General features: G+C 58.1%; 1 protein-coding gene and 2 long non-coding RNA genes across 4 annotated transcripts; 2 read left to right on the top strand and 1 right to left on the bottom strand.

Annotated features, from left to right (window-relative positions):
- On the top strand, positions 1-1,673 carry LOC135282917 (uncharacterized). Its single transcript, XR_010348890.1, has 2 exons — positions 1-581; positions 1,338-1,673. It is a non-coding gene; the product is annotated as an uncharacterized LOC135282917 (long non-coding RNA).
- On the bottom strand, positions 982-9,175 carry LOC135282916 (uncharacterized). Its single transcript, XR_010348889.1, has 2 exons — positions 4,481-9,175; positions 982-2,306 (listed from the first exon to the last, which is right to left on the bottom strand). It is a non-coding gene; the product is annotated as an uncharacterized LOC135282916 (long non-coding RNA).
- Positions 9,055-23,233, top strand: PRODH (proline dehydrogenase 1). 2 transcript variants are annotated; one of them, XM_064393147.1, is made up of 14 exons: positions 9,055-9,355; positions 9,909-10,096; positions 17,758-17,792; positions 18,098-18,247; positions 18,381-18,445; positions 18,788-18,904; positions 19,046-19,125; positions 19,392-19,473; positions 19,758-19,850; positions 19,934-20,080; positions 20,221-20,396; positions 20,477-20,575; positions 20,952-21,040; positions 22,285-23,233. In XM_064393147.1, exons 2-14 carry the CDS (start codon positions 9,960-9,962, stop codon positions 22,464-22,466), a joined length of 1,452 nt encoding a protein of 483 aa, XP_064249217.1. In that variant the 5' UTR covers positions 9,055-9,355; positions 9,909-9,959; the 3' UTR covers positions 22,467-23,233. The 2 variants fall into 2 exon arrangements, with proteins under 2 accessions (XP_064249217.1, XP_064249218.1); XM_064393148.1 differs by lacking the exons at positions 9,055-9,355; positions 17,758-17,792 and having other exon boundaries at positions 9,959-10,096.
- The last annotated feature ends 4,012 nt before the right edge of the window (positions 23,234-27,245 follow it).

The raw sequence follows: 27,245 nt of genomic DNA, 5'->3' as shown, positions 1-27,245 counted from the left end.
GGGGTTGAGGCAGGAAAAATTCACTAGAGCAGCCGCTTCCAGAGTGGGCCAAACCCTGGGCTGAAGACAGCCGAGGAAGGGGCAGGGACAGCAGGACGAGGCGCGGAGCTGGCTCTGTCCCCGCGCTGTCCCCGCGCTGTGCCCGGCAGCGGGGCCGCAGCGCCACCCAGCGGCCGAGAGGCGCCGCCGCCTCGGCCCCGCCGCGTCCGCCCGCTCCCCTCACGGGGCCCGGGGAGGCCTCAGGCCCGCAAGGCCACCCGGTGCCACCCCTGCCATGGCAGGGACACCTCCCACCGACCCAGGCTGCTCCAAGCCCAGTGTCCAGCCTGGCCTTGGGCACTGCCAGGGATCCAGGGGCAGCCACAGCTGCTCTGGGCACCCTGTGCCAGGGCCTGCCCACCCTCCCAGGGAGCAATTCCTAATTCCCAATATCCCATCCAGCCCTGCCCTCTGGCAGTGGGAAGCCATTCCCTGTGTCCTGTCCCTCCATCCCTTGTCCCCAGTCCCTCTCCAGCTCTCCTGGAGCCCCTTCAGGCCCTGCAAGGGGCTCTGAGCTCTCCCTGGAGCCTTCTCCTCTCCAGGTGAGCACCCCCAGCTCTCCAGCCTGGCTCCAGCCCTTGGAGCATCTCCATGGCGTCCTGTGGCTCTCTCCACCAGCACACCCTACCCAGAGCCAGCCCCAGCTCACCCTCCCGGCTGTCCCCTCAGCACAGAACAGCCAGGAACCGCTGCCACCACCACGGGCTCCACCCAAAATCATGTCCAAGCTGTGCTGCTGTCTCAGGTGCCTGATGTGACCCAAGGGTGGGCAGGATCCTACTGAGGATCACTTCTGCATCGTGGTGCTTTAAGCATGTCTGCCCTGGGACAAAAGCACATCCAACTCCCTAGGGATGAGCAGCCCCTTCCTGACCATGCATATGATGAGGTTTCTGGCCTCTCGTCATCCTGTTGAGGAAGGAACACAGTCAGAAAAGCAGGGAACAAGAGAGCTGCACAGGAAGGTTGTTGGAGTTGTATTTCTGTTTCTGGGTAAGAAACACCAATCCGTTCTCTCTGGAACGGGGAAAATCCAGGGGAAAGGAGATGCCACAGTGCTCCCTGGAGGGAAGGAGAGGACAGCAACTCCACATCAAATTTGGTGATGACTTCTCTAAATTTACGGCAAAGCAGATTCATCTCTCATCTTCAAATTGCTTTTTTACCTTGAATTTGCTGTCTTTCTCTTTCATTGAAAAAAAAAAACAAAACTAGAGCATAACGGCAAGTTTTTAGTAACACAGAAATGGTTTAAACCCTTGGAATGAGTCAGATCTAATCTTCTTGTTTCTCCACAGGTGAATTTTGAGGCCTTTGGCCTCAGCACCTGCAGACCTTCTCAGTGACTCATGGCATCCCCAAGGAGTGCTCTGGGGTCCTTCCTGGTACAGAGGAGCCCAGGACTCAGCACAGCCCATGAAGGTCCTCCTGCAGAGCTCCAACCTTGCAGGGATGGGTTGGCACACTTTGGAAAGACCTGAGTGGAAGAACTCACAGGAGGGAGAAGGAGTCAGAGCAGTCTCCAGCACGTCCCTTGTTCAAAGCACCCTCATGTGCATCCCAGAGCCAGCACAGATACAGTCGCTCTTTGCTTTTGGTTTCCAGTAACCAGAGCTTCAACAAGCTCCTCATTTCCATCAGATGATTTAGTGGGCTGTGTCAGGGTGTTGTGGTGCTACCACAGATGTGCAGTGTCTGCTGTGGACAGGCAGCCGGAGGATCAAAGCCTCTGGGCCACCCCTGGGAGCGGGGCGAGCCAATGGGACAGCCATCCCCACAGGGTGTTAGACCACTGCAGCGGCTGCTTCTGAAATATTCACAGCTCCAGAGACAACAAATAAATAAATAAATACATACATACATACAGAAATTGGGAAAACCCAGAGAAAGTCACATGTGGTGGTGTTAACATCACCTCTTACACAAGCAGAGCCTGACCTGGCTGGAGCAGAGCTGCAGGGAGGCTCTCCAAAGCACAGAGCAAAAATGTCAGAACAAGGAACAACCTTTGCTGGGTCTCTCTGCCAAGTCTCACCTGGATTTTGTCCAACTTTACCCTTTAGGCTTGAAATTTTTCATCCCAGAATATTTTTCTTTCCAAGTTCCAGTGCAAAGAGCCACAGCCAGAGGGACAAGAAGCTGGGACAGCCAAACACCCCAAGATTTTCTGGGGGGATGCTGCCCCTCACTGGCAGATGAAGCTTTGGAGAGAGAACTCACTTCTTCCAGCTGTATCAGCAGCTCTAATGAGAGAAAATTACTTTGGCCTGCATTAAGAAAAAAAAAAAATCTGTCATTCCAGTGGAAAGCTGTCATGTTGCCAGCTTGAGGAACAGGGACTTGGGAATGTTGCCTTCTCCTGTCCCCAGAAAATCTGCAGAAATTTGGCTGGTGATGTTGAAAAATTATTGGAGTTCTCACAGAGTCAGGGTGTGAGTTCTGGTGACAGCTGCCAGCACTGCTGTCCCAGGCCCAGTGTCCCCTGACTGTTCCTGGAGGAACATCCTTCAGAGCTCTGGAAGAGCTCTGTCCTGTGTTCTCCCCTGTTCTGGGGTGGCTGTTACAGCTGTGGGACAGCAGGAATGGGGCTCAGCAGGGTGAGACTTTCCTGTGGATGCCATGGCTTGAATCCCTCTGAGGAGGGATGCACCCTTTGATATATCCTTGGGCAAAGAATTAAAAAATTACCCATTAAACTTCAACTGGAAGAAACTTTGAATGAGCAAAATGAAGCCACACAACCACCAGAGTGAATGATTCAGCCTTGAAAAAAATAAACTATAAAGGGTGAAAAAAACTTATGAGTAGGTCAGCAAGGATCTGCAGCCCATGCAGCGAGCAAGGACCCATGGGTTTGGTTGTTCAGGGCTCTCTGAGCATCCCCTGGTGCCCATCCCAGCCTGGGGCAGGGACTGGCTGGAATCACAGGACAGAGCCCACAGGGGACATGGAGCAGGAGGGAGACACAGCAGACATGGAGCCTGGATGGGAGCAGATGGAGATGGAGGGCAGAGTCCAGCTCATCTCTCAAGTGACAGATGGCCTTCACGCTGGCCAGGGAGGAAGGCAGGGCCAGTGCTGGCAGCCAGCAGCTGCAGCCACTCTTCCCTTTTTCTCCTTAATTTGTCTCAGAGGGCCCCTGTATCCCCCTTACCTCAGCTGCACAGATGTTGTGGTGCTTGTGGAGGGTGGGGGACCACAGGGCTCTCAAATACCCCCCTCCATCTCCAGGACATGGCAGACACTCCTGACACAAGAACCCAAACTCAGAGAGATGAAACAACCCCAGAAAATAAATCTATTTTCAACTCTATTTTCTATTTTTTTTCTCTCTTTTCAGCCTTTTTGGGATCTTGCTCACCTTCTCTGGGACAGGAGAATAAGGGAAAAGCATGAAAAATCCCGCAAAGTATTTGTCCATGTAAAGGAAGAAGGGGGGAAACAACAACAACAACAACAAAAAGAATAAAATTAAGAAATAAAGAAAGCAGAAAAACTTTTTTGCTTCTCTACACACAGTTCAGGAGCACTAGGGGAAAATGAACATTTTTCCTCCCATTTTGTTCCACTGGAAGAGAAGTCCAAGTGCCTCTCGGTGCCACATGCTTGCAATTACATACACAGAAAGTTAAGAAGCAAAACCAAGTAACACTTGGAAAAAACAAATATCCATTAGCTGTGAGCTGGGAACCTGCAGCAGCCTGAAACCTCCTCTGGCCAGAAGCTGTCTCTGGCAGGAGCCATCCAGGCTCTGTGGCCACCAGGCCCTCACCAGAGCCACAGCTGTGCTCAAATCAATCAGATTTTGCTGTGAGACAACTCTGTTTCCAGAGGCTCAGTAATTAAGAGCTTATTTTTAGAGAATGAGCCACCACATTAATCAATAAGGAGCAGCCAGCTCCTCTAGGGTAAGGGGGGTTGGAATTGTCCTGCTCCAGCCTCAGGAGCTTGTCCCCAGTCCCATGATGTGTGGTTGCCCCCAGGTGCTGCAGGGAGCTCTGCCCCTTCTCCTCACCTGGCTGGGATCCCACAGGGCACCTGGGACCTTTGGCTCCACTGGCCTTCCCAGGGGATGCTCCTGGCAGGCAAAGGCTGCAAAAAGTAGAGGGGCTCCTCAGGAACATCACCTGGGAGGGGTTTGGTAGGATGCCTCTGGCCAGCTGGACTAGGAGCAGCCAGTTCAGGTCTCAGCAGCAGCTCTTGGGGGACAGGAGGGGAACAGCCATCCTCACCACACACTCCTGCTGTCCCTGCCAGGGCTGGCTCCTTCTGCCTCCCACCATCTCCTGCACACCCCTGGTCTGCCCAGGAAGAAGGGCCAAGCATCTCCTTTCCTGGGAATGTTTCCCCAGCATGAGGTGTTTAAATCACTTACAAAGGGCTAAAATAGAGCTGGCTCCCTTCCAGGCACTCTGGCATCCAGGCTCTGTAAACAACTCACCCGCCAAGGGAGTCAGCTGGGAAAAAAGGCTTTTCATGTCCATTTCCCAGGCCCCACTTCCACAGAAACCTTCCAGCATGATCCTTTCTCAGCTGTAAGAGCAGCAAAATTGTTTCAGGTCTTCATTGGTGTTCCTTTTCCCCCAGGCACACTTGTGGACATCTCACATGACTCCCTTCTGCCAGTGGAAGGAAAAAGAGAAGGACTCTCTGCAAAGAAACAATTAACTGATGTGGTAAGTCTGATGTGTCTTTCCTTGCCTGGGATACTTCCTAGGGTCCCTTTCAGAGGCCATTTGTTTTTCAATAGCATTGACCTTTGTGGAGACTTCATCTGGTATTCACCAGGAATTCACCTGGGTATTTTCTCATGGCTGCTGAGCTGCACTCAGGAGCTCACAGGAAGAACCAACAAGACATTTATTTCTTAGGCTGCAAGTGATTCACCAAAAATCATTGGGATGCAGGTGGAAAATGCCAGGGACCAGAACACAGCCTAGCTTTCAAAATCCAACAATGCTAGGAGAGCAAAGTCTGGGCTGGCCAGGAGATCATCTGCAAGAGGAGCTACCCAGCATCTCTTTCCTCTGCAGGGTCTGTGGCAGCTCTCAGCTGCTCTCTCCAGGGCCCCCAACCCAAATGAATGCCCCAGGAACTGGAGCTCCCACCCTGTGACTCCCCAGGTGACCAGCAAGTTCCCAAACTCCTACTCTGCTCTCATGGAGGCAGGACACCACAGCCTGATCTGCCTGTGCCAACCTGGATAAGGATCACCCCTAATCCTGCTGGAGCAGCTGAACCTCCTGCAGCCTCTGCAGCACCAAGTGCAAGGGGAAGGATGCAGTTCCCTGCTTCCCCAGCTGTGAGAAGGCTGGTTCCTCCATCCTGATGCCAGAGTGTGGTCCATGCTGTGGCACAAGTCAGATTCACCCTCAGGAGGGTGACACTGAGGCTGACAGGGTGCTTAGGTAGAGTCAGAGAGCACCAACTCATTATCCAAACACACCCACAGGAGCCAGGAGCTCCTGTGCACCCCACAGGGGTTTATCCCCTCAGAGTGGGCAGTAGTAGATCTGGAGTTCTCCCTAAAGAGTTGCACAGAGGGAGATGAAGTCTCTTGTGAAGAAAAATAACCCCCTACAAGATGAAAACCCACACGTGGCTGCAATTTGGGAAGCACTGTCCTGAAGTCCACCTTCTCCTGGGTTTTGCCAGTGGATCCACATCAGACTCTGACCCACCCAGCTCCTGCCACCCCAGCACCTGCTGTTCCAAGGGGCACCTGTAGCAGATGCCAGCTGAGGATCCACCCTCTCCCACAGGCTGCAGGTGTCCCTCGTGCATGCTGGCCTGCGCTGGGAGTGATTCGGTAGCGCAGGTAAGTCAGGCATATGGTCAGTGAGAAACACCTGACAGGAGGACCTGAGTCAGCACTCTCCAAGGAAACATCAGAGGACCAATGCTGGAAGCACAAAGTGCTGGGGCAGCAGGGCTGGAGGGCTCACAGAGCTGTGGGACAGTGAGGACAGAGCCCCAGCCCCAAGGATGGGGCAGGCTTGCCCCTAGTCTGGCACTGGGCTGGAGGAAGAGGAGGGTGAGGAAGGCTGGTCCCACACCCAGGAAGCAGAGCCAGCAGCTTCCAACATCTGTGTCCTGGCCCACTTCTACCATGTGGCAGGAGGAGCGATCATCCCACTGTTCTCCTTCCCAGATGCTGGGAGCGGCTGCTGTTACTCCTTGCCATCTGTGATGTTTGTGGTGTCAGAGGAGCCTCTGCTGAGGGCCAACCCATGAAATATGCATGGCATGGCCTCTCCTTCTAAATTGCATCTCCTCCTGTGCCAAATTCCCTCCTTGCCTATTTGTCTCACATTCAAATGTTTCTTCACATTTTACAGCTTCTCAAGCCATCCATAACAGCTTCTCCTGGATTTATTCCCATTGCTGGTGCAGGCGAGAGTGCCCGAGGGAGGACTTGGCTCTGTGCTATCCAGCCTCGGCCATGTTCCCCGTGTGGGATAGAGCAGCATGGCTGTGTCTGTGATGTGTGTTCCAGCCATGGGCTGGACTGAGCTTCCCATGTCAGCTGCAGCCACCGTGAGCAGAGACCAGCCCCTCTGTGCCAGCAGCACCTGCCTGGGCATGGTGGAGACAGGAACATTATGACCCCTTGAGGGCATAATGTCACAGCCAAGGGAGATTGGGAGCTGGGGGACAAGGGAGCAAGAACCCACAGTGACCCTCAAGGGCTTGGTATGGTCCCCACGGCAGCCTAGAGCATCCCTTGTTGATCTCCCTGCCACTGGCAGGGCTGCCAGCTCAGGGATTTTCTCTGCTTCGGGCACCACCATCCTGAGAGAAACCTCATCAGATTTCACCTCCATCAAAAGTGGCTTTTTAACATTTCATCTCTGAGTTTAGGTCTGAGACTAAAGTTTCTTCAGAAACTCAGACCTGGTTTTGCACCCAGCTGGATGCTGCAGGGCTGCAGCTCTGCTGGCACAGCAGGCAGCACTTGGAAGCTTTCCCTGCTAAGACCGGGTGAGTGTTTCCCAGAGGTGACTGGTGCCATTAGAGCCTTTGAAGGGAATTTTCTCTGTGGCAGTTGGCTGAGAAACAAGGTTTGAACTGCATCCCAAGAGTTCATATGTGCAGTCTCATCACGGCAAGGAACTTTGGGTGAACTATTATTATCTTTAAATGGCACAAAAGAGTTAGCACAGGGAATGTTTTGAAGGAAGTGGATGCTTTTCCAGAGCTTTGTACTCAGCTCTGTCAGAGGCAATGCCATTTCCTGGCTGTCTCCGTGGAAGGACAAGATGTTCCCAAAGAAAACCTTACAAATGAGCTCAGGGAATCCCCGTGGTTTCACTGCCAGTTACCATTGCTGACTGCCTCAGCAATGTCATTGTTGAGGAGGGCAGGAAAAAACAATTGCAGGAACTAATTTTCCCATCTCCTGCCTGCGCTGAGCATTCCCAGCACAAGATGTCACTGAGGAGCTGGATTTGGACAGCTCTTCATCAGCCCGGAGTCATCCTCCGGGAGCCACTGGAAACGGGGCTGGAGAGGTGGGCATGGCGAAGGAAAATGGTCATAAAGAGAAAAGACGTAGGCACGGAGAGGGGATGAGAGCACAGAGAAGGGACGTGGGCACAGAGAAATTATGCAGCTGTGATGCAGCTGTGAAAAAATCCCGCGAAAAGGAAGGGAGGTACCTGATCTCCCAGGCCAGCTCTCGGGAGCATTCCTGTACGCGGGGTGTCAGGGATGTGCTCGGTAATCTCCGGAGCTCAGCACTGGGTGTGCCGGGGAGGAACAGCTCAGGCAAACGCCTGCCACGAGCAGGACGGGCACTCGCCCTGCCTGGGAAGACCCCGAGGTCCTGCCAGCCCTCTCCGGTGCTCCGTGGATTCGGTGAAGCCCAACAGCCCCAGCCCATGACGAGGGAGCCAAGTCTGCTGCCGCAAGCAACCCAAGCACCCACTGACCCCACCAAATGAGTGGGGATTCAGCTGAAACTCCTAAAATGTTCACACACTCATCAGGAGGAGAGGAGCAAGTACAGGGGCTTGAAACATCTCTCCCAGAACAGGTCCCGCAGGTCTGAGATCCCTTCTCCAAGTGTTTCCAGCTCCACAGGCTGGACACACCACAGCCTGCCCCAGTGATGGCTAAGAGGGAGCAAACACCCTTTGATGCATCCTTTGGCCCTCCCTGGGGCTGTCTGAGCAGTCAGTAGCCCTTTGGCCCCGCAGGATTGACCCCTGTGCTTCCCGCAGGTCCCCTTCAGGGCTCCCTTGGGACCTTCATCATTTTCCCAAGGCTCCTCCAAGGGCATGAGGTCCTCTTTGCCCTGCTCCCAACACTGCTCCAAGAACAGAGTTCCCTTCAGGCCCCACCCAGGGCTCCCTTTGAGCCGCACCTGCCCCCCCAGGCCTCCCTGGGGCTTTCGGGGAGGGAGGTGCCCCTGGGACCGGCTGCTTCAAGGGGATGGGACTGGGGAAGGCACCGGGCAGGGGGCTGGGGGAGCGGGGTGCGCTGGGCAGGGTGGATCCAGTCCTGGTGCTGGCCCCGGTGACCTTGCCAGCCTCGGTTCCTATCCCCGACCCGGTACCTATGCCAGCATTGGTCTTGCTCGCAGTTCCGGTCCCAGTACCAATCCCTGGTCCCGGTTCCTGTCCAGGTCCGAGTCCTGGTCCCCCTTCCGGTTTCGGTTCCAGTGCCGGTCTCGGTGCCGGTCTCGTTCCCAGTTCCACTGCCAGTCCCTGTCCTGGTGTCGGTGCCAGTCCCGGAATCAGTCCCAGTCCCAGTGGCGATCCCGGATCCCGGTTCCCATCCCCGTGGCGGCGCTGATGCCCGTCTCGGTGCCAGTGCCAGTCCAATTCCCAGTTCCGCTGCCGGGCCGGTGCCGATTTCAGAATCAGTCGCTATCCCAGTGCCGGTGCCGGTTCCGGCGGCAGCAGCGCGCGGCCAGAGGCGGGGCGGAGCGGGGCCGCGGAGCGGGGAGCCCGGGGGCGGTCCCGCGCGGGCCCTACTTAAGGCGGCGGAGGGCGGCGGCCCCGCCGTGCCCATGGCTCTCCCGAGCGCCGCCCGGGCCCTCCGCGCCGCCGTTCGCCGGTGCGATCCCCCGAGCCGCCCGCGCTCCGCGCCCGCCGCCGCCCCTCGCGGGTTCTCCCCGGCGGCGGCGGGCGCGGGACCGCGGCCGGGGCCGCCGCCTCCCCCGCGGGGCGCGGAGCGGGGCCCGCCGCCGCCCGCCGTGGATTTCGGGGACCCGCGCGAGGCGTTCCGCAGCAAGAGCAACGCGGAGCTGCTGCGGGGGCTAGTGGTGCTAGGGCTGTGCGCCGTGGAGCCGCTGGTGCAGCACAACCGGGAGGTGGGTGGAGGAAGGCTCTGCCTGGGGGCTGCTCCGGGGCAGGGCCTGTCCCCGTTCGGGGGTCACCGGCTCTGCACCGGCGGGGCCCTCGCTCAGGGGCGCCCGCTCCGGGAGGTGTCAGCCTCCTTCTGGAGGGGGTTCTTGCTCCGGGAAGTTCCATTTTGGGACTACGAGTCCCAGGATGGGCAGTGCCCCTTCCGGACGTGTCGGTGCGGGATGGGGGTTCTGTCGCTCCGGGGGTGACTGCCCCGAGTGGGAGGGTCTTTCGTTCCGGGAGAGTGCCTGTTTTGCAGGATGTTGGTGCGTGCCAGGGATACTCTCGCTCCGGGAGGCGCCGGTCCGGGGCTGGGGCCACTCTCACCCTAGGGGTGCCCATTTCGGGACGTGTCACTCCCCTTCCAGGGGAACCCTCGGTCTGAGGGTGCGGGTGTTGGAGAGCTCTTGGACCCGAGCCGGCGGCAGCCCGTTTTGAGGAATGCCATCCTGGGTCGTGGGGACTTCTCCCACGGGAGTGCCCGTGTGGGACGGGTGCTGAGCCGCCGCTGTCCCGCAGCTGCTGCAGTTGTGCCAGCGATTGCTGGGGCAGACGCTGTTCGAGCGGCTGATGAAGATGACGTTCTACGGGCAGTTCGTGGCCGGGGAGGACCAGGAGGCCATCAAGCCGCTGCTCCGGCGGAACCAGGCCTTCGGCGTGGGCGCCGTGCTGGATTACAGCGTGGAGGAGGACCTGGGCGACGGCCGGTGAGTGCGGGGCGGGCCCCGGCCGCGCTGCCATTGGCTGCGCCCGCCCAGCCCCCCGCTCCCATTGGCTGCGGGGCCGTGCGTCACGGCCTCGGCCCCCCGTGGCACCGCCCATTGAGCACACGGGGATGGCAGTGCCCGCAGCACAGGGATGGCAGTGCCCACAACACGGGGGGGACAATGCCCCGCACAGGAGGAGACAGTGCCCACAACACAGGGATGGCAGTTCCCCACAGGCGGGGGTGACAGTGCCCAGAACACAGGGGTGACAGTGCCCCGCACAGGGGGGGACAATGCCCACAACACTGGGGTGACAGTGCCCCGCACAGGAAGTGACAATGCCCAGAGCACAGGGGTGACAGTGCCCCACACAGGGGGGGACCATGCCCACAACGCGGGGGTGACAGTGCCCAGAACACAGGGGTGACAGTGCCCAGAACACAGGGGTGACAGTGCCCTACAGGCGGGGATGGCAGTGCCCCACAGCACAGGGGTGACAGTGCCCAGAACACAGGGGTGACAGTGCCCTACAGGCGGGGATGGCAGTGCCCCACAGCACAGGGATGACAGTGCCCAGAACACAGGGGTGACAGTGCCCTACAGGCGGGGATGGCAGTGCCCCACAGCACAGGGGTGACAGTGCCCCACACAGGGGGGGACAGTGCCCTACAGGCGGGGATGGCAGTGCCCCACAGCACAGGGGTGACAGTGCCCAGAACACAGGGGTGACAGTGCCCTACAGGCGGGGATGGCAGTGCCCCACAGCACAGGGATGACAGTGCCCAGAACACAGGGGTGACAGTGCCCTACAGGCGGGGATGGCAGTGCCCCACAGCACAGGGATGACAGTGCCCAGAACACAGGGGTGACAGTGCCCTACAGGCGGGGATGGCAGTGCCCCACAGCACAGGGGTGACAGTGCCCCACACAGGGGGGGACAGTGCCCTACAGGCGGGGATGGCAGTGCCCCACAGCACAGGGGTGACAGTGCCCCACACAGGGGGGGACAGTGCCCTACAGGCGGGGATGGCAGTGCCCCACAGCACAGGGGTGACAGTGCCCAGAACACAGGGGTGACAGTGCCCTACAGGTGGGGATGGCAGTGCCCCACAGCACAGGAAGTGACAATGCCCAGAGCACAGGGGTGACAGTGCCCCACACAGGGGGGGACAATGCCCACAACGCGGGGGTGACAGTGCCCAGAACACAGGGGTGACAGTGCCCAGAACACAGGGGTGACAGTGCCCTACAGGCGGGGATGGCAGTGCCCCACAGCACAGGGGTGACAGTGCCCAGAACACAGGGGTGACAGTGCCCTACAGGCGGGGATGGCAGTGCCCCACAGCACAGGGATGACAGTGCCCAGAACACAGGGGTGACAGTGCCCTACAGGCGGGGATGGCAGTGCCCCACAGCACAGGGATGACAGTGCCCAGAACACAGGGGTGACAGTGCCCTACAGGCGGGGATGGCAGTGCCCCACAGCACAGGGGTGACAGTGCCCCACACAGGGGGGGACAGTGCCCTACAGGCGGGGATGGCAGTGCCCCACAGCACAGGGGTGACAGTGCCCAGAACACAGGGGTGACAGTGCCCTACAGGTGGGGATGGCAGTGCCCCACAGCACAGGGGTGACAGTGCCCAGAACACAGGGGTGACAGTGCCCTACAGGCGGGGATGGCAGTGCCCCGCACAGGGGGGGACAATGCCCCGCATACGGGGATGGCAGTGCCCAGAACACAGGGGTGACAGTGCCCTACAGGTGGGGATGGCAGTGCCCCACAGCACAGGAAGTGACAATGCCCAGAGCACAGGGGTGACAGTGCCCCACACAGGGGGGGACAATGCCCACAACGCGGGGGTGACAGTGCCCAGAACACAGGGGTGACAGTGCCCAGAACACAGGGGTGACAGTGCCCTACAGGCGGGGATGGCAGTGCCCCACAGCACAGGGGTGACAGTGCCCAGAACACAGGGGTGACAGTGCCCTACAGGCGGGGATGGCAGTGCCCCACAGCACAGGGATGACAGTGCCCAGAACACAGGGGTGACAGTGCCCTACAGGCGGGGATGGCAGTGCCCCACAGCACAGGGATGACAGTGCCCAGAACACAGGGGTGACAGTGCCCTACAGGCGGGGATGGCAGTGCCCCACAGCACAGGGGTGACAGTGCCCCACACAGGGGGGGACAGTGCCCTACAGGCGGGGATGGCAGTGCCCCACAGCACAGGGGTGACAGTGCCCAGAACACAGGGGTGACAGTGCCCTACAGGTGGGGATGGCAGTGCCCCACAGCACAGGGGTGACAGTGCCCAGAACACAGGGGTGACAGTGCCCTACAGGCGGGGATGGCAGTGCCCCGCACAGGGGGGGACAATGCCCCGCATACGGGGATGGCAGTGCCCAGAACACAGGGGTGGCAGTGCCCCACAGCACGTGGCGGTGGCTGTGTCCTGCACACTGGGGTGCTGAGCCCCGCTGGGCTGTCTCGCTGCCCGCGCCCCTCTGCACGTAGTGGGTGCTGCCCCCCTGTCTGCTGCACCCTCCTGTCCCCATCTATTCCCTTGCACACACCGGAGTGCGCCCGTCCTCGGCAGTGCTGTACACCCCGAACCCTCCTGCACACCCTGACGGGGTTCCCACCTCTATTTTCCATCTCCTATGGGATGTTAACCACCTCCTCCCACCCCATTCCACCTTCCCTCTGCCAGCCACATCCTATTTTCCCCAACCTCCTGGAGCGTTGTGTTCCCCCCACGCCTCTGCACACAGACAGACAATACACAGCGTTGCTGTCACGCCTGAAGTCCCCCTTCCCCCTCCCCCCATCGGGATGCTGACCCCCATTCCTGCCCCCACCCTACAAATGCTGCTTCACACATTTTGGTGGACTCAATGATCTTGAAGCTCTTTTGGAATCTTAACAATTCCATTATTTCCACCCTCCACCATTTCCATCTCTCTCAAGCTGGGGTGGTGCCCCTCTTCCTGCACTGTCCCCAGTCCCAGGCAGCGTCACTGCCTCCCGCCCTTTGCCAAGAGCTGGCACCAGCCCAGAGCTGCCTGTAACTTTCCATTATTCGGCCTCCAGTTCTGGTCAGTTGCACTCTCCGGATCGATGGGCCGCTGGCCGTCACCCCACGATCACGGGGGTGGGCGGTGTCCCCCCACCCACAGCAGGGGTGGCCCTACCGGAGGGCGCTGGCTGAGGATGCGCCGGCCCCCGGGCAAGGCTGGCAGCTGGGGACACCGTCCGGCTGTCGTGTGCGTGTCACGCGGTGTCGGAAACACAGCGGGAACGGCTTTTTGGGATGGTTTGCGAGCAGAATGTGAGCCAGGCAGGTGGTGCCGCTGGGCGCCTTATCTCTGGTCCACACCCAGGAACTGCTTATCGGGGATCCCCATGTGCCACTGCCCCTCGCTGCTGCTGCTGCTGCTGTCACTAGTCCCCAGGAGTGAAGGGTCTGTGGGTCCGTGATGGGATCAGACACTGGTGAGGGCAGCGTGGGCATGAAAGCTGTGCGGGGGGAGGCAGGGCTGCCATCCCAGAGTGGGCAGCAAACTTTGGGGTTTTGCTAGAAAAGCTTCAAAACATCCCGCTGCTGCCAGGCAGGAGGGTGGCTGGTTTTGAAGGTTAGCTGTTTCTCCCCTGGACATCCAGCCATGGTCTGGGCAGTGCTCAGCATTCCCGTGGGGCTGAGCCAGCAGCACTGGTGCTGCCAGGCTGTCACTGCTGCCCTCCACATGTGGCTGTGCTTGGGCCAAGGGCTTTGGTGTGGGATGTCGCTATAGGACACAAGATAACACGACGCAGACACACTGCTGCTCTCAGGCAGGAAAAAGAGAGAGTTTATTTTCTGACTCTTACATTTATAGATTTCTAAAAGTGACAGAGGATTGGAGGGTGAAAGTGCTACTTCTTTAGGGACACTGGACAAACTAATAGTCTATCAAGTTTTTCCTCCTCCATAAAAGAATGCAAAACAATAAGTTGTTTACAGAAAGTGTGTAAGAAAGTTTCATACAAAAATACAAACATCAGAAAGCTTAGAAAATCTTAAAAAATCAGGGCAACAGTGGGGGACCACAGAAGACTTTCAGACAGATTCTGCCTGCAACTGTGTCCCTCCTGCTAATGGGTGCCGGTGGTTTGTGAGCTGGCTGGGCTGTGCGGCTCCCCCCAACTGCAGATTTGGGGTTTGCACATGTGGTACTCCTGGCTAGGTGAGTTCTGCCTGTGCTGTGTGGGCCATTCACATCCAGGAGACTTCCCAAGGCATCGCTGCCCAAGCCCCAGTGGGATTTGCCTGGATATCAGAAAAAGGGTCTTCACCCAGAGGATGGTTGGGCACTGAACAGGTTCTCCAGGGAGTGGCCATGGTCCCAAGGCTGCCACTCAAGGAGTGTTTGGATAGTCAGGCATAGGGTGGGATTGTTGTCCTCTGCAGAGCTAGGAGTGGAACTTGATGTACTCGTTCATCCCTTCCACCTCAGGATGTTCTATAATTCTCTGAACAAGGACCAAGCCCAGAATGGGACTGGATGTGTTATGCTGAATGGAGTCCCTTGCCAACCATCACTCTTGGTCCTCCCTGGCTCTCTTTGGGGTAAAATCCCAAATTCTCAGTGCTTCTGCTAGGGCTGGTGCTGAGTTGGGCTGCACGTGGTTGAGAGAGGTGGGCAGTCCTGTGTTAATGGCTGGTGTGTCCTGGAGCTGTGTCCTTCCCCTTGCTGAATGCTTTGGGATTGTGCTGCTGCCAGCCAGGAAGCAGAGCTATAAACCACAGCAGTCAGTGGGTGTTTTGGCCTCTTGGTACCATCTCCTGCTGTTCTTCTGGAGCAAGCTAGACATAATGGCAGGGAAATGCCCTTTCTGCCCGAGCAATGGGCTGTGGCACCTCTTCCACAGCCTTTCCGGCTGGGAACAACAATGTAAGGTGAGCAGGAACCAGCTTATCCTGCCTGCCGCAGGCCCCTGCCTGCCCTGCTCAGGCTGGCATCCAGCTTGTCCCAGGAGGCTTCAGCCACGTGCTGAAGGCTGCTGCCAGGTCATGGTGACACAGCTGGAAAATAAGTGTTCTCCAGGCAGCAGAGGTCTGGGGGCTGCAGCCCTGGGTGGGGGGTGGAGAGGCAGCACTGGGCAGGGGCTTCTGGTGCCTGTGGGGTGAAGCAGCGAGCCCCCTCATAGTGAAGGTGGTTGTAGCCTCCTGGCAGCCTTGGGGCCATTGCTGGCACACAGGCATCCCAAGTCTGCACATGGGTTGGGGTTGTGCTGACACAGGTCAGGGACAATCCTGCCCCCAGCTTTGTCAGATGCTCATCAGGCTCTGCCATGCAGAGTGTGGACTTGGCTTCCTCTAGAAATTCCATGTGTGGATATCTGACACCTGCCCCAGTGTGGGATCACTGTCCCCAGCCTGGGCAATGCTGCTCCCAGAGCTGCTGCCTCCCCTTCTCCTCCTGTTCCCAGTGCCCATTCCCAGCTGCCACCCCTGCCCTGTGCTTTGTCAGCATGTTCCCTGGGATCATGGGGCAGCTTCTGTTTAGCTTCAAGCTCTCCACGGCCTGTGGTGATTGTGGGCTGGTGTGTGCTGACAGCTCCTGCATGGAGCAGGTTGAAGGTCTGTTCTGCCAAGGGCTTTGCTTTTTTCCCACCTGTGGAATTTTAAGCACCCATAGCTCCAAAATGGACTTTGTGTAACCATGAATCTTTTCCTTGGGTGTAATAATTCAAGGACAGCTTTTCCCTGATCCCTCATCCGCTTTGCCAGACCCATTTGCTGATGAGCAAAGCACACATGCTGTGCTGCCAGCACCCTCTGGGTAACCCGTGGGGCCAAAGGAATTATTTCCGACAGCGGCACCTTTGTGCTGCTCCTGAGCTGGTTTACTTGGCCTGATCCAAAACTTCCTGAAAGCCCCATCTGCTGTGTCAGCTGGATTACCCTTCCCAGCTATCCTGCAAGTCCTCACAACCTGCTTTAGGCAGGTGTGAGCTCCCAGGCCCTGAGCTCAACCTTGAGGCTGTTCCTGTCTGGATACAGCCTGCCAGGAGCGTCTGGACAGTGCCTGGAGATGGGATGTGCTCTGGGAGACTTGTTGTAGGTTTGTAGAAGGGATGGTCAGGTATAAGATTGGTTCAGTGGCACTTGGTGGGTGAGGGAATGGCTTTTCTGGCCAAGATTAATATTGCAAAGTAAGCAGCTGATATCCAGGACAAAGTTATTTCTTCAGCTGGAAGCATCTTCCTTTATTTTGCTTGAGTCAGAAGAACAAAGCACCGTGGCACTGCTTTGAATGCCCCCTAGAGGATGAAGGAACAGCTGGTGCTGTCATGCAGCAGAAATGCTGCTGGGAAGGGTGTGTTTATCTTCAGGAACATAAAACACTCTAACTCCAAGGGCGCTGTTTGCTATTTGCCTTCACTCCAGCCACTTGTCCCCAGTACCTTGGATGTGGTGCCCAGGATGTGCTCAGAGCTGTCCCCTGCCCACAGGACCCACGTGTGCCCTTGTGTCACAGCAGTATTCAGCTGAAGCTGTTCCCTATGCCATGCCACCTGCTCCAAAGGGAGCTTCCACCTAGCAAAGGCTTTGCTGATAAATCCCATATGATCTCTCCTCCTTTCTTTCCTCCACCTTCTGTACTCAGGGACAGAAAGCTGCTTTCCCTGTGCTCAGGTGAGTAAAATCAGGGAGCAGAACCTGCTAGATATGGTGCCTTCTGCTTCCCGTGAGCTCCAGCTGCTCCTGCCCTGGCTCATGCCAGGCTTTGTGGCACTTTGAGCAATGTGGGGCTGGTCCTGGCTCCAGGGGTGCTTTGCTGCTTCCCTCACACCGTGCTTCTTTGCCATTGGGTACAGCCAGTCTGGGGACAGGGATGCCAAGGCAGAGGCCTCCTGCACGGGATGGCTCTGCTGTCACCCAGGGCTGCTCTCCAGGGGCTGGCCCCGTTCCAGGTCAGACCCTGGGTCTGTGACTGGGTTTAGGGTGTCAGCCAGAAGGCTTAGCTACTCAAGCTCATTCAGGATGTCGTGACTTGACCATCATCCCCCAGGCTGTCAGAGCCCTGTTATCTCCATGACAGAAAGTTTGGGCTTAAAATGACATCTGAGATCAGCTGGAGTTGAAAACGAGATGTTGTTTGTGAGTTGTTGGCTGAAGCAAAGGCACAGAGGAGTGTGAGGCAGCAGGCACCCTCGGCTTGGTGTGCTTAGGGTCTGGAGAAGCTCCATGCTTTGTGGTCTGGCTGCTGGAGCCATCAAGGTGAGGACACAGTGGGTTGAGGCTTGGTGTCACCACAGCAAGGACCATGAGCAGGTTGGAGATGGAGCATGCCAATCCCACCAGACTGACCTTGTCTTTGCAATGGTGTGGGATTTTGGAGAGCAGCTCTGAAGCCTGGGACAGGCCATCCTCACTGTGCTGCCTCAGGGCTCCCAGGTCTTCCCTGGATGGATGGTAAAGCCCTGTTCCCTTCCACAGGTGGGTTTTGGGCATCTGAACTGCCAGCTGGATCCCATCAGTGATGGGATGGCGAGCGAACAGCAGGGTCCAGCACCAGGATGGCAGCACAGGAGCCTCAGAGCTGTCCTGTCCATCAGTGTAGGGCTGCAGCGGGTTGCTGATCTGGCCCTTATCTTTCCTGTTTCTCTTCTTAGCTCCCGCACCTCTGCAGCCGAGAAGGAAATGGGAGGTGAGTGACAGGAGATAGCCTGGAGGTCCAGGCACGGCAGGCCTGGTGTTGTGGGGGAAGGACCCAGGTACTACAGTCTCAAAAAATGAGCTGGAGGAAGAGCAACGTGGTTCCTGGCCCAGTCTTGCCCCTCAGCAAAGACTCAGCCTCTGCTCAGGCACAGAGCAAGCAGGGCCCATGTCAGTGCTGGGGGCTCTTCTGAGCTCCAAGCCAGAGCCTCTCTCCCTTCACCCACACTGGGAGCTCCTGGGGAGGCTGTAGGAGCTTGGTGGGGCATGGCCCATCTCCATCCTCTTCTACCCCAGGAGCAGAAAAAAGGGAGAAGCAATACCGAGCCCATCAGGGATTTGGGGATCACCATGGTGGAATCACCGGGGCACACACCTATTTCTATGCCGACGAGGCCAAGTGTGACCAGCACATGGAGACTTTCCTCCGCTGTATTGATGCCTCAAGTGAGTGTTCCACGTGTCATGGACAGTCCCACTGTGCTGGGGACTGCAAGGATCTCTCAGTCCCACCACCACCATATCTCTCCTGCCCAAGGGCTGATGGTCAGGTTGACTCTGTCCTTGTGGTTCCATCCAGGTGGCAGCTCAGAGGACGGCTTCTCTGCCATCAAGCTGACAGCACTGGCCAGACCCCAGTTCCTGGTGAGTGCCAGAGCTGTGGCAGAGGGTGGTGGGGCAGAGTCAGGGCCACCGATGATGCTTCTGCTGGGGCAGGTGCCAGGTGGCATCTCTAGTAATGGCAGTGAGGAGTGGGCACCAACAGCCTGTCCCCTGAGAGCTCAAGACCCCTGCAGACCCTGCCTCAACTTTTGGGGAGACACAAAGAGCTTAGAACTTTAAAGGTGACAGGAAGGTGGATGTGTGGGGTCTATACTGCCCTGCTCTGGGGTCAGCATCTGCCTCGGGCTGGGTGTGATCTTGCAAAGCCCTGCCAGGACAGGAGGCTCGAGCCTGGGTGTCTCACCTGGAGCCCTGTCCCCACAGGTGCGTTTCTCAGAGGTGCTGGAAAAGTGGCGGAGGTTCTTCCACCAAATGGCTGCAGAGGAGGGCAAGGCCGGGCAGGCAGTGCTGGACACAAAGCTGGAGGTGGAGAAGCTGCAGGTGAGGCGGGTGCAGCCTGTGGGAGGAGGCTGTGCTGCAGGGATGCGCTGCTGGAGGTGGCCATGGATACAGAGGTGCCAGAGCAGCCCTGAGCTGTGAAACCTCAAGCAGACAGGCCCCTGATGCTTCTTTTGGTGGCAGGAGGCACTGGCTAACCTTGGCATTGCAAGCAAGGCAGAGAGCCAGCAGTGGTTCACAGGCGAGAACCTGGGCACGAGCGGGTAAGCTGCCTGGGAGCTGGGGATGCTGCAGGGCAGGGACACTGGGGGACTTTGTCCCTGTCCCTGGGGCAGCAGCAAGGGGAGGTCTCCTAAGGCCTGCTGTGGCTCAGCATAGCAATGGAACATAGGGGAAGTTTGGGTGGAGGTGACAGGACAGGACAGGGTGGCACATGTCATGTGTCCTTCCTGCTGGTGGGGGCTGGGAGCTGATAGAGAGCCCCCTGCCTTTGCAAGACACCAGCAAGGACCTGGCTCTCTGCTCCCAGCACTGTGGACCTGCTGGACTGGAATAGCCTGTTTGACAGCCGCACCAAGCTCTCCAGGCCTCTGCTCATCCCCAACAGGAAGGTGGGTACCCACCTTTGCTACCCCCAGAGTGGTCCCACAGAGGCTTTGTGGGAGCAGGGCAAGGGTCTCCTGCTCTTTCCAGTAGGTGCTGGTGGCTGCAAAGCTCAGCCATGCTGTGACCACAGTGTGCAACCACCAGGCTGGCAGGATGGGCACCCTGTTGCTGGATGGTGGGGACTGGGGTGGGGCAGCAGTCCTGGGGATGGGTTCCCTCCAGGGGCGTTTGTGTCCCCCGTGGGCAGAGCTGGATGCAGGCAGGTGCCACAAAGCCATTCTTGTTTCAGACTGGGCAGCTGGAGCCTCTGCTCTCACGCTTCAGCGAGGAGGAGGAGCTGCAGATGAAGAGGGTGCTGCAACGCATGGATGTCCTTGCAAAGGTGAGGGGGCCTTGGGGCTGGGGGACTCACAGAGAGGGACACATGGAACTGTGAACCCAGCCTGCATGTCCTTCACCCCCCAGAGAGCCATGGAGAAGGGTGTGAGGCTGATGGTAGATGCGGAGCAGAGCTATTTCCAGCCGGCCATCAGCCGCCTCACCGTGGAGACGCAGCGCCACTTCAACGGGAGCCAGCCCATCATCTACAACACCTACCAGTGCTACCTGAAGGTGAGGCCAGCGTGCCCCAGGGCACTGGGGCCGATGCATGCAGACCTCATCTCCTGAAGCCATGGCAGTGCAATGGCACAGCTGCTGAGGCAGTCAGGGTGGCACTGTGACCTTGTGCCATCTCTTCCACTTGGTCACAGGAGGCGTACAACAATGTGACAAGGGACTTGGAGCTGTCACGCCGGGAGGGCTGGCACTTCGGCACCAAGCTGGTGCGTGGCGCCTACATGGAGCAGGAGAGGGAGAGGGCAGCTCAGATGGGCTATGAGGATCCCATCAACCCAACCTATGAGAAGACCAACGAGATGTACCACAGGTAGGGGACAGCCCCAGCCACACTGCTGCCTGTTGCCCCAGTGGGAAGAGGCCTCACCAGAGGCCTGTGTTGCCTTACAGGTGCCTGGACTATGTCCTGGAGGAGATCAAGCACAGCCGGAAAGCCAGTGTGATGGTGGCGTCCCACAATGAGGACACCGTGAAGTTCGCCCTGCGCAGGTGGGTGCTGGTCAGGCAGCGTGGGGAGGCAGGGACAAGGGGCTTGAGGAATGTGGGGGCCCAGCAGAAATGCTGGGAGATATGCTGTGGTTTGCCAGCTCCCCCCTGAGCCCACCTGGGGTGATCCTGGCTTCCACGTGGTGCTCAGGGCTTTAGATGGGGCTTGGATCTGAGGTCCCATCACCAACCCAGAGGCTGCGGTAAAAAAACAAATCCCTCCAGCTCTACATCCCAGCATCCCTCTAGGACCTGGTCAGGTCCTAGGACCTGCCACACTGTCCTACTTGGAGATGATCCCCAGTCGTCTGGTGGGACACACTGCCCTGGTGAGCTCTGCTGTGTCTGCTCTCCCCCTATGCTGAGGCTTGTTTTGCAGGATGATGGAGCTGGGGATCCATCCCTCGGACAAGAAGGTGTGCTTTGGGCAGCTGCTAGGCATGTGTGACCAGATCACCTTCCCCCTGGGTGAGTGATGGGAGTGGGGGGGCTTGGCAGAGGTGCTCCAGCTGCTGTGGGGTCAAGGAAGAAAGGAAGGAAGGCCTGTCATAGAGCACTGGCTGAGCACAGCCTTGCTATGGGGAATGCTGTGACCCCTGGGTGGGGTTTGGGGAAGATGTAGATGAGGTTATAAGGGAAGAGTCACATCTCTCTCCTGAGGTTCCATGAGCCTGTAGTGGCTGGGCAGGGACATTCCCACTTTGGAGTTGGAGCAGAGATTGGGGTCTCAGGGTGGGGCAGAGACTGGTCCTGGCAGACAGAAACCCTCTCCTGTACCTCCTTGGCTTGGGGCATCCCTTGGTTCCATGGGAGGTGCACACCGAGTCCTGGGCTCTCGGCTAACAGGCTGGCACCAGCCTGTTGTGTGACTTTGTCCTCAGCCACCAGCCCAGGCAGCAGAGCAGCACTGCCAGGGGCATGGACAGAAGGACATACAAGGGTCCAGGTACCCAGCCCAGGTCAGGAATTGATTCCCCTGCCCACACCAGTGTCCAGAACAGAGTCCCAAGACCAGCAGAGCAGCAGGAGGCAAACTGGGCAGCTGTCCAGCACAGATGCTGCTCTGTCCTGGGGTTCTCTTGGAAGCAGGGCTTGGCCGCCTCGTCCGGTCATGCTGGAAAAATGTGTTAACTTGATGTTTCTGGTTGAACGCTCCTTGAGCTGGCCCAGCCCCGGCTGCCGACATTCCCAGGACTCCTGGTGACCTCGGCCCCCTCCCTCTGGCGCTTTCCCAAGCTCCCGGTGCTGAGCCGGGAGAGATGCACCGCTGCCCCCCCCAGCAGGCTCTGCCGCTGCCGGGATCCCCATCCCAGTGCCCAGCCACAGCCTCCTGCACAACACTCAGGGCATGGGAGGGCAGGCAGGGAAGGCCAGGCAGCTTTTTTTTCCTTCTCTCCCCCCTTTTTTTATTTGCCTCCCTGTTTTTTCTTCTCCCCACCCTGTTTTTTCCTCACACCTTTTATCCTCACCCCTTTTTCTTTGCCCTTTTTCCCTTCTTCTCCCCCTTTTTTCTCCCCATTCCTGTCCCTTCCTCCCCTTTTCCCCCTCTTTTCCCCCTTGCCCCCTTTTTCCCCATTTCAAGTATCTTCCTCCTCTTTTCCCTTTTCACATTTTTTCACTTTTTTCCTCCTTTTTTTACCTTTTTTCCCCCCTTTTTGCACATTTTTTTTTCTCTCTTGGCAATTCCCTGAGCCACAGCCTCTCTCCCCCAGGCCAGGCTGGTTTCCCCGTGTACAAGTACGTGCCCTACGGGCCAGTGAACGAGGTGCTGCCTTACCTGTCCCGCCGGGCCCAGGAGAACAGGGGCTTCATGCAGCGGGCGAAGCGTGAGCGGGACCTGCTCTGGAAAGAGGTCAAGAGGCGTCTCCTCACAGGGAACCTCTTCGGCCAGTGAGGAGCCTCAGCCCTGGGGCTCCTGTACCTTCACCCTGAACCACTGTCACCATTCCCCATCCCAGTTCTGCTGCAGCTCCCCCAGCCCCCTTTGCCCTGGGAGAGAAGTGTCCTTGTTGCTGTTGAACCAGTTACACCTTCGGTGGCCTCTGGGATCACCCCCGCTGGCATTGCTCCAGGGATGTCCCTCTGCCATCCCACGGCCTCTCGAGCTGTCCCTGGGGAGATGCTGGGGCTCTCCTGCCAGCCTGCCCTGTGCCTTGATGAACACTGTCCCAGTGTTTTTTCCCTGGCAGGATTGCACAGGGTGATTTATCCACTTGCCTTGTGCCCATGGGCTCAGGTCCAGGTGGGCTGGGTGACTTGGGGACAAGCTGGCCTCAGCCAGAAGCTCCTCCAGCCTCTGCCAGGGTTGGAGCTTAGCTTCCACCTGACCTTTGAGGGGGCAGGATCAGCCCCTGTTGCCTGTCCCAGACAGCCACCTGCCTGCTCACTGGCTTTGCACTGACCAGAGCTGGGCAGGTCTACGCTTTCCCCCATCCCACTGGGATAAGCTGCCTGGGGTTGTCCATCCTCAGGCACACATCCGATGGAGCAGGAGGGGTGAGGGGAGTGGGCTGGCCCCATCCCTGTACCACTTCTGCCCACAGTGCCTGGTTCTAATGATGGACCACGGCAGTGGGAGCACCAGGAGCTGGACCACAACTTGTCTCTGCTGTACACTGGATTTGTAGAGAATGGAAGTTATTAAAGCACAACTGTTCCTGCTCCCGTCTCTCTCTCTCTCTCTGTTCTTGGGCAGCCATGTGTGCCCAGGCACTGCCATGGTCTCAAAGGGGGGTTAATGCTGCATGCAGCCTGAGACTGAGCCTGGGGAAAGGAGTGAGGCCAAACTTCTTGGGACAGGGACTGGAGAAGCTGTGAACCTTCCTGTGATAGGTTTGGGGGGAGCTGGGAGCCCTGGGCCATCCCCCTACCTGCAGAAGAGGGGGTGGCAGCATGAGAGAGACTTGCTTTTGGGGGATATGCACCCTGCAGGCTTTCATGCCTCAAATTAGGGGCACTTTTTCCTGGGCTCTGCAGGACCACAGACATCTCTGGGATTCCCTGCCTGGAGCTGTGGCAGTGTCTCTTTTTTTCTGGGGTCAGCCCCTTTACTTGGTGAGCCACCCACAACAAAGGGGAGATGTTTTGGCTTTCCAGAGCTGTTCATCTCCTGCCTTTTCTCTAGCTGAGACTCTTCTGCCTTAAAAAAAAAACGTGGAGGGAGCAGGGAGCCTTGCCTGGAGCATGGGACCAGAACAGCACTGGTGCAGGCAGCAGCTGGGCTCTGGGAATTTAAAGGAAGGTGGGAGATGTTCTAGGCCCTGGGCTGCCTTCCAGCCCATGCAGGATGCTGTGACAGTGGCACAGAGTACCCTGGTGCCCCAGGGGCTGAGCTCTGATGCTGCAGCTGCACCCAGGGCTGGCTGATGCAGGAGCACTGTGAGCTTCTGCAAAGACACACAGACATCTGTGTAGGAGGGCAGGAGAAGCCTCTCTTGGCCCTCATTTTTGCAGATAATCCCTGCCTCAGTCCTCTTCCTAGGACAGAACAGCTCAGCAGCCTGGGTCAGTGGTGTTGTGTGCGCCTTTTCGCAGGGGCTGTGTGGGGCTGCAGGTGCTGCCTCCTGAACACCTAAGGTACAGAATGCTCTTGAAACTCCCAAATTCCCAGTTCCCCACAGCCTTGAACAGAATGTTCTCAGCTGGAAGGAACCCACAAGGATCCAGCTCCTGGCCTTGCCAGATCCAGCCCAGCCCCTGTCCCTGCCCAGACCCCCCAGCAACCCCACCCTGTCCATCCCTGGCAGCGCTGTCCAAAGGCTCCTGGAGCTCTGGCAGCCTCGGGGCCGTGCCCATTCCCTGGGGAGCCTGGGCAGTGCCCAGAACCCTCTCAGGGAAGAGCCTTTCCCTGATATCCCACCTAACTGTCTCCTGCCACAGCTGTATCCATGCTCAGCCAGAAAATAGCAACTGCTGCTTTTATTTCTGGGTGCACTGACCCAACCAACACTCCCATACCGAAGACCTTCCCCACCCTGCTCAGTTTTAGCTTTTGCTGCTGCTGTTTTCTGCTCATCCTGGAGGAAGAGGAGGCATGGAAAGGTGGTGTGTGTGTAGGACCCTGTGCTGCAGCAGCAGTAGGGAGTTGGAAGGGGAAGGAGCCATATCCTTGCAGAAACCATCCTGACAGCCTGGGCACAGTGAAGAGGGTGACAAGTACCTCATGTTGTAGGTCCCACCATGCCCCGTTGTGCAGTCCTGCCCACCGAAGCAGCCATGGGGATTTTTGAACCATTGACAAAACAGCATCTTTTTACTTAGTTTTGTGTTGGGAAGTATTATAGTGCTGGGGTTTCTTTCATCTGGAGTGTTTTCCAAAACACAGAAAGACAGGAGACAGGCATCTGGCAGGGTCTGAAATGGGAACTGCAAATAGTGGTGTGATGGAAAGCATGGGCCAAGCTCTGCATGGACAACAGCCTGGCCAGGATCAGTGGGAGAGGAGGGAGAGGTGGATGCTACCTGTGGGATGTGCAGTGCCCAGGCCCTGGCAGCACCAGCCAGCCCAGAGCACTGTGAAACCTCCCCTTGCCTCCTCCCCACAGCATCCTCAGCTTCTCCAGTCTCTTATGCCAGCTGGAAGCATCTTCTGAGGGCACAGCTTATCTCCCTGGCTGCAGCCCAGTCCCTGCCCTGCATTGCCTGCTGGCAAAAAGAAAGAGAAGTTAAGTTTATGAAAGCCAAAAAAACATACAAAAGCTGACATATCCTCACACAAATCACCAGCACAGCAAAGGTGAGGCAGTGTGATCTTGCCCTGGCTCGTTCTGACTGGGACAGCAGAGCACGAGGGCTGCTCAGCACAGTGCAGGGAGATGAAGCTGTGGAAAGAAGCCTGGGTAAGACTACAGCTCAAGGTGAACTCCCACAACTGCCAGGGGAGGCACCACCACCAAACCCAGATTTCTGCCTAACTTTGGAGCTGACCTTCCCCATCCCACTTTCCTCAGCAGGAAGGGATGCTGAGCTCAGCCTGAGTCATCCCAAGGAAGCAATTTGTGCCTCTATGCTCTTCACATTCCTGCACCTGTGAGCAGGATGGAGCAGGGGGTACAGGGATGTGGAGGCAGGCGGAGATGGGCATGGGATGCTACTCCCTGGTGCTACTGCCAAACACATGGAATGTGCCCAGGAAAATAGGAGGGGGGAGAGGGACTGCTGCCCTATGGTCATATTCCCACTGGTAAGACCACCAAAGACCTTCCATTGGGAGTCACCTGTCTGAGCAGGAGAGAAGCCTTCAAGAGCATCAGTATTGCCAAACTGAAGATGAAGAGAACCCACCAAACACCTTTGCTCTCTGCTTGGTGCAGGGATCCCAACTGCTCAGAACTCCCCAATCCTCTGCAGAAGGATGCTGCTCAGCTCATGCCTACAGGGATGGAGGCTCCCCATCCACAGGAGATCCCTGGAGATGTGTGGTGCTCAGAGGCAGCTCTAGGGGAGATGCATTGTCTGTACACCTTCCCCAGCTCTGTGTAAGCCACTGGCATTCAGGGGACACATGCAGCTGTCCAGCTGCATTTGCACTACCTTAAGTGCATTTGCACTACCATCCACATTTCCCCCGTTCTGCTATCAGGTGTCCTGGGAGCTCAAAGAACCTGAGGCATCTCTTGCAAGTGACCATTAAGCTGAAAATCCAACTGGCACAGGATGGTGGCCAAGAAAGCCCTGGCCCATTCAGCGCTGTTGCCGTGTCAGGCTGAGGAGGTTTATTGACTGCTCCACCCTGCTAGAGGTGTAGGACTCATGCAGGTGCCCAGGGTGTCCCCCCTGATTCCCAGCTGTGTCCTCACAGTGGGTTAACCAGTGGCTGCTCTGAAGCCTTTCTGTCGCTGTAGAGGGTCCTTGGCTCTGCTGCTGCTGGCACCATTTGGCTCCCATGGGTCCTGCATGGCTCCCAATAGACTGTCCAGCCTGCCAGACACGTGGAGATGACAGACCACTGGCATCTGGCACCTCCTGGACATGCTGGACAGCTGGACACTGGGGCTGCCACACACCTGGGGCTACCAGACCTTTGGGGAAGCCAGATCCTGCGGCTGTCTCCAGCATCTGGAGTTGCTGGAACCCTGGGTCAGGTGGATACTGGGGCTTTCGGGCTCCTGAAGTCTATCAGACTGCCGGGACAGACTGACCCTTAGGTCTTTGGGCACCCAGGCCTGAGGGACCCCTGGAGCTACTGGAACCATAGGTCAGATAGATCTCCGGGCTGTTGTGCATCTCGGGCTGCCGGATTGCAGATACAGCCACAGCCTGGGACCGCCAGACCCCCGGGACACGGACACTCAAAACCGGGAGATCTGGGACACCCACGGCTGGATCTGAAGACCTGGAGCTGCTGGATCCCGGGAGACCCAGAGCCCGGGGACCCTCAGACTGCTGGGGACTCCCGGGGCTCCGGGGCTGCCGGACCGCCGTGACAGCCGATCCCCGGAGCCACCGGTTCGCGGGCCATCCACACCCCGAGCCGCTGGACTCCCAGGGCTCCCGGGAGCTGCAGGACCCCCGGGTTGCGCTGGAAGCCAGGACTCCGCATCCTCCCATTCCCCCTCGGGGACCCACCCCGATTTCGGCGGCGCTGCCCACCCGGTGGAGCCTCTCGGGGCCGTCGGGGCGGCGCTGCCCGGGGCCGGGGCGGCGGCGGCGGCGGCCCCCGGAGCCTGGCCCG

The sequence above is a fragment of the Passer domesticus genome, chromosome 17, assembly GCF_036417665.1.
Source record: "Passer domesticus isolate bPasDom1 chromosome 17, bPasDom1.hap1, whole genome shotgun sequence".
NCBI lineage: Eukaryota > Metazoa > Chordata > Aves > Passeriformes > Passeridae > Passer > Passer domesticus.
Note: the sequence above shows the minus strand (reverse complement) of the source record. Positions and strands in the feature narration are given on the sequence as shown.

What these genes read in the sequence shown, in the direction of transcription:
- PRODH (XM_064393147.1), top strand. Translation starts at nt 9,960, where the DNA reads ATGAAGATGACGTTCTACGGGCAGTTCGTGGCCGGGGAGGACCAGGAG. An exon ending in TGCTCATCCCCAACAGGAAG is followed by an intron (nt 19,474 to 19,757) that starts GTGGGTACCCAC and finishes TTCTTGTTTCAG; the next exon opens with ACTGGGCAGCTGGAGCCTCT. An exon ending in ACCAACGAGATGTACCACAG is followed by an intron (nt 20,397 to 20,476) that starts GTAGGGGACAGC and finishes GTTGCCTTACAG; the next exon opens with GTGCCTGGACTATGTCCTGG.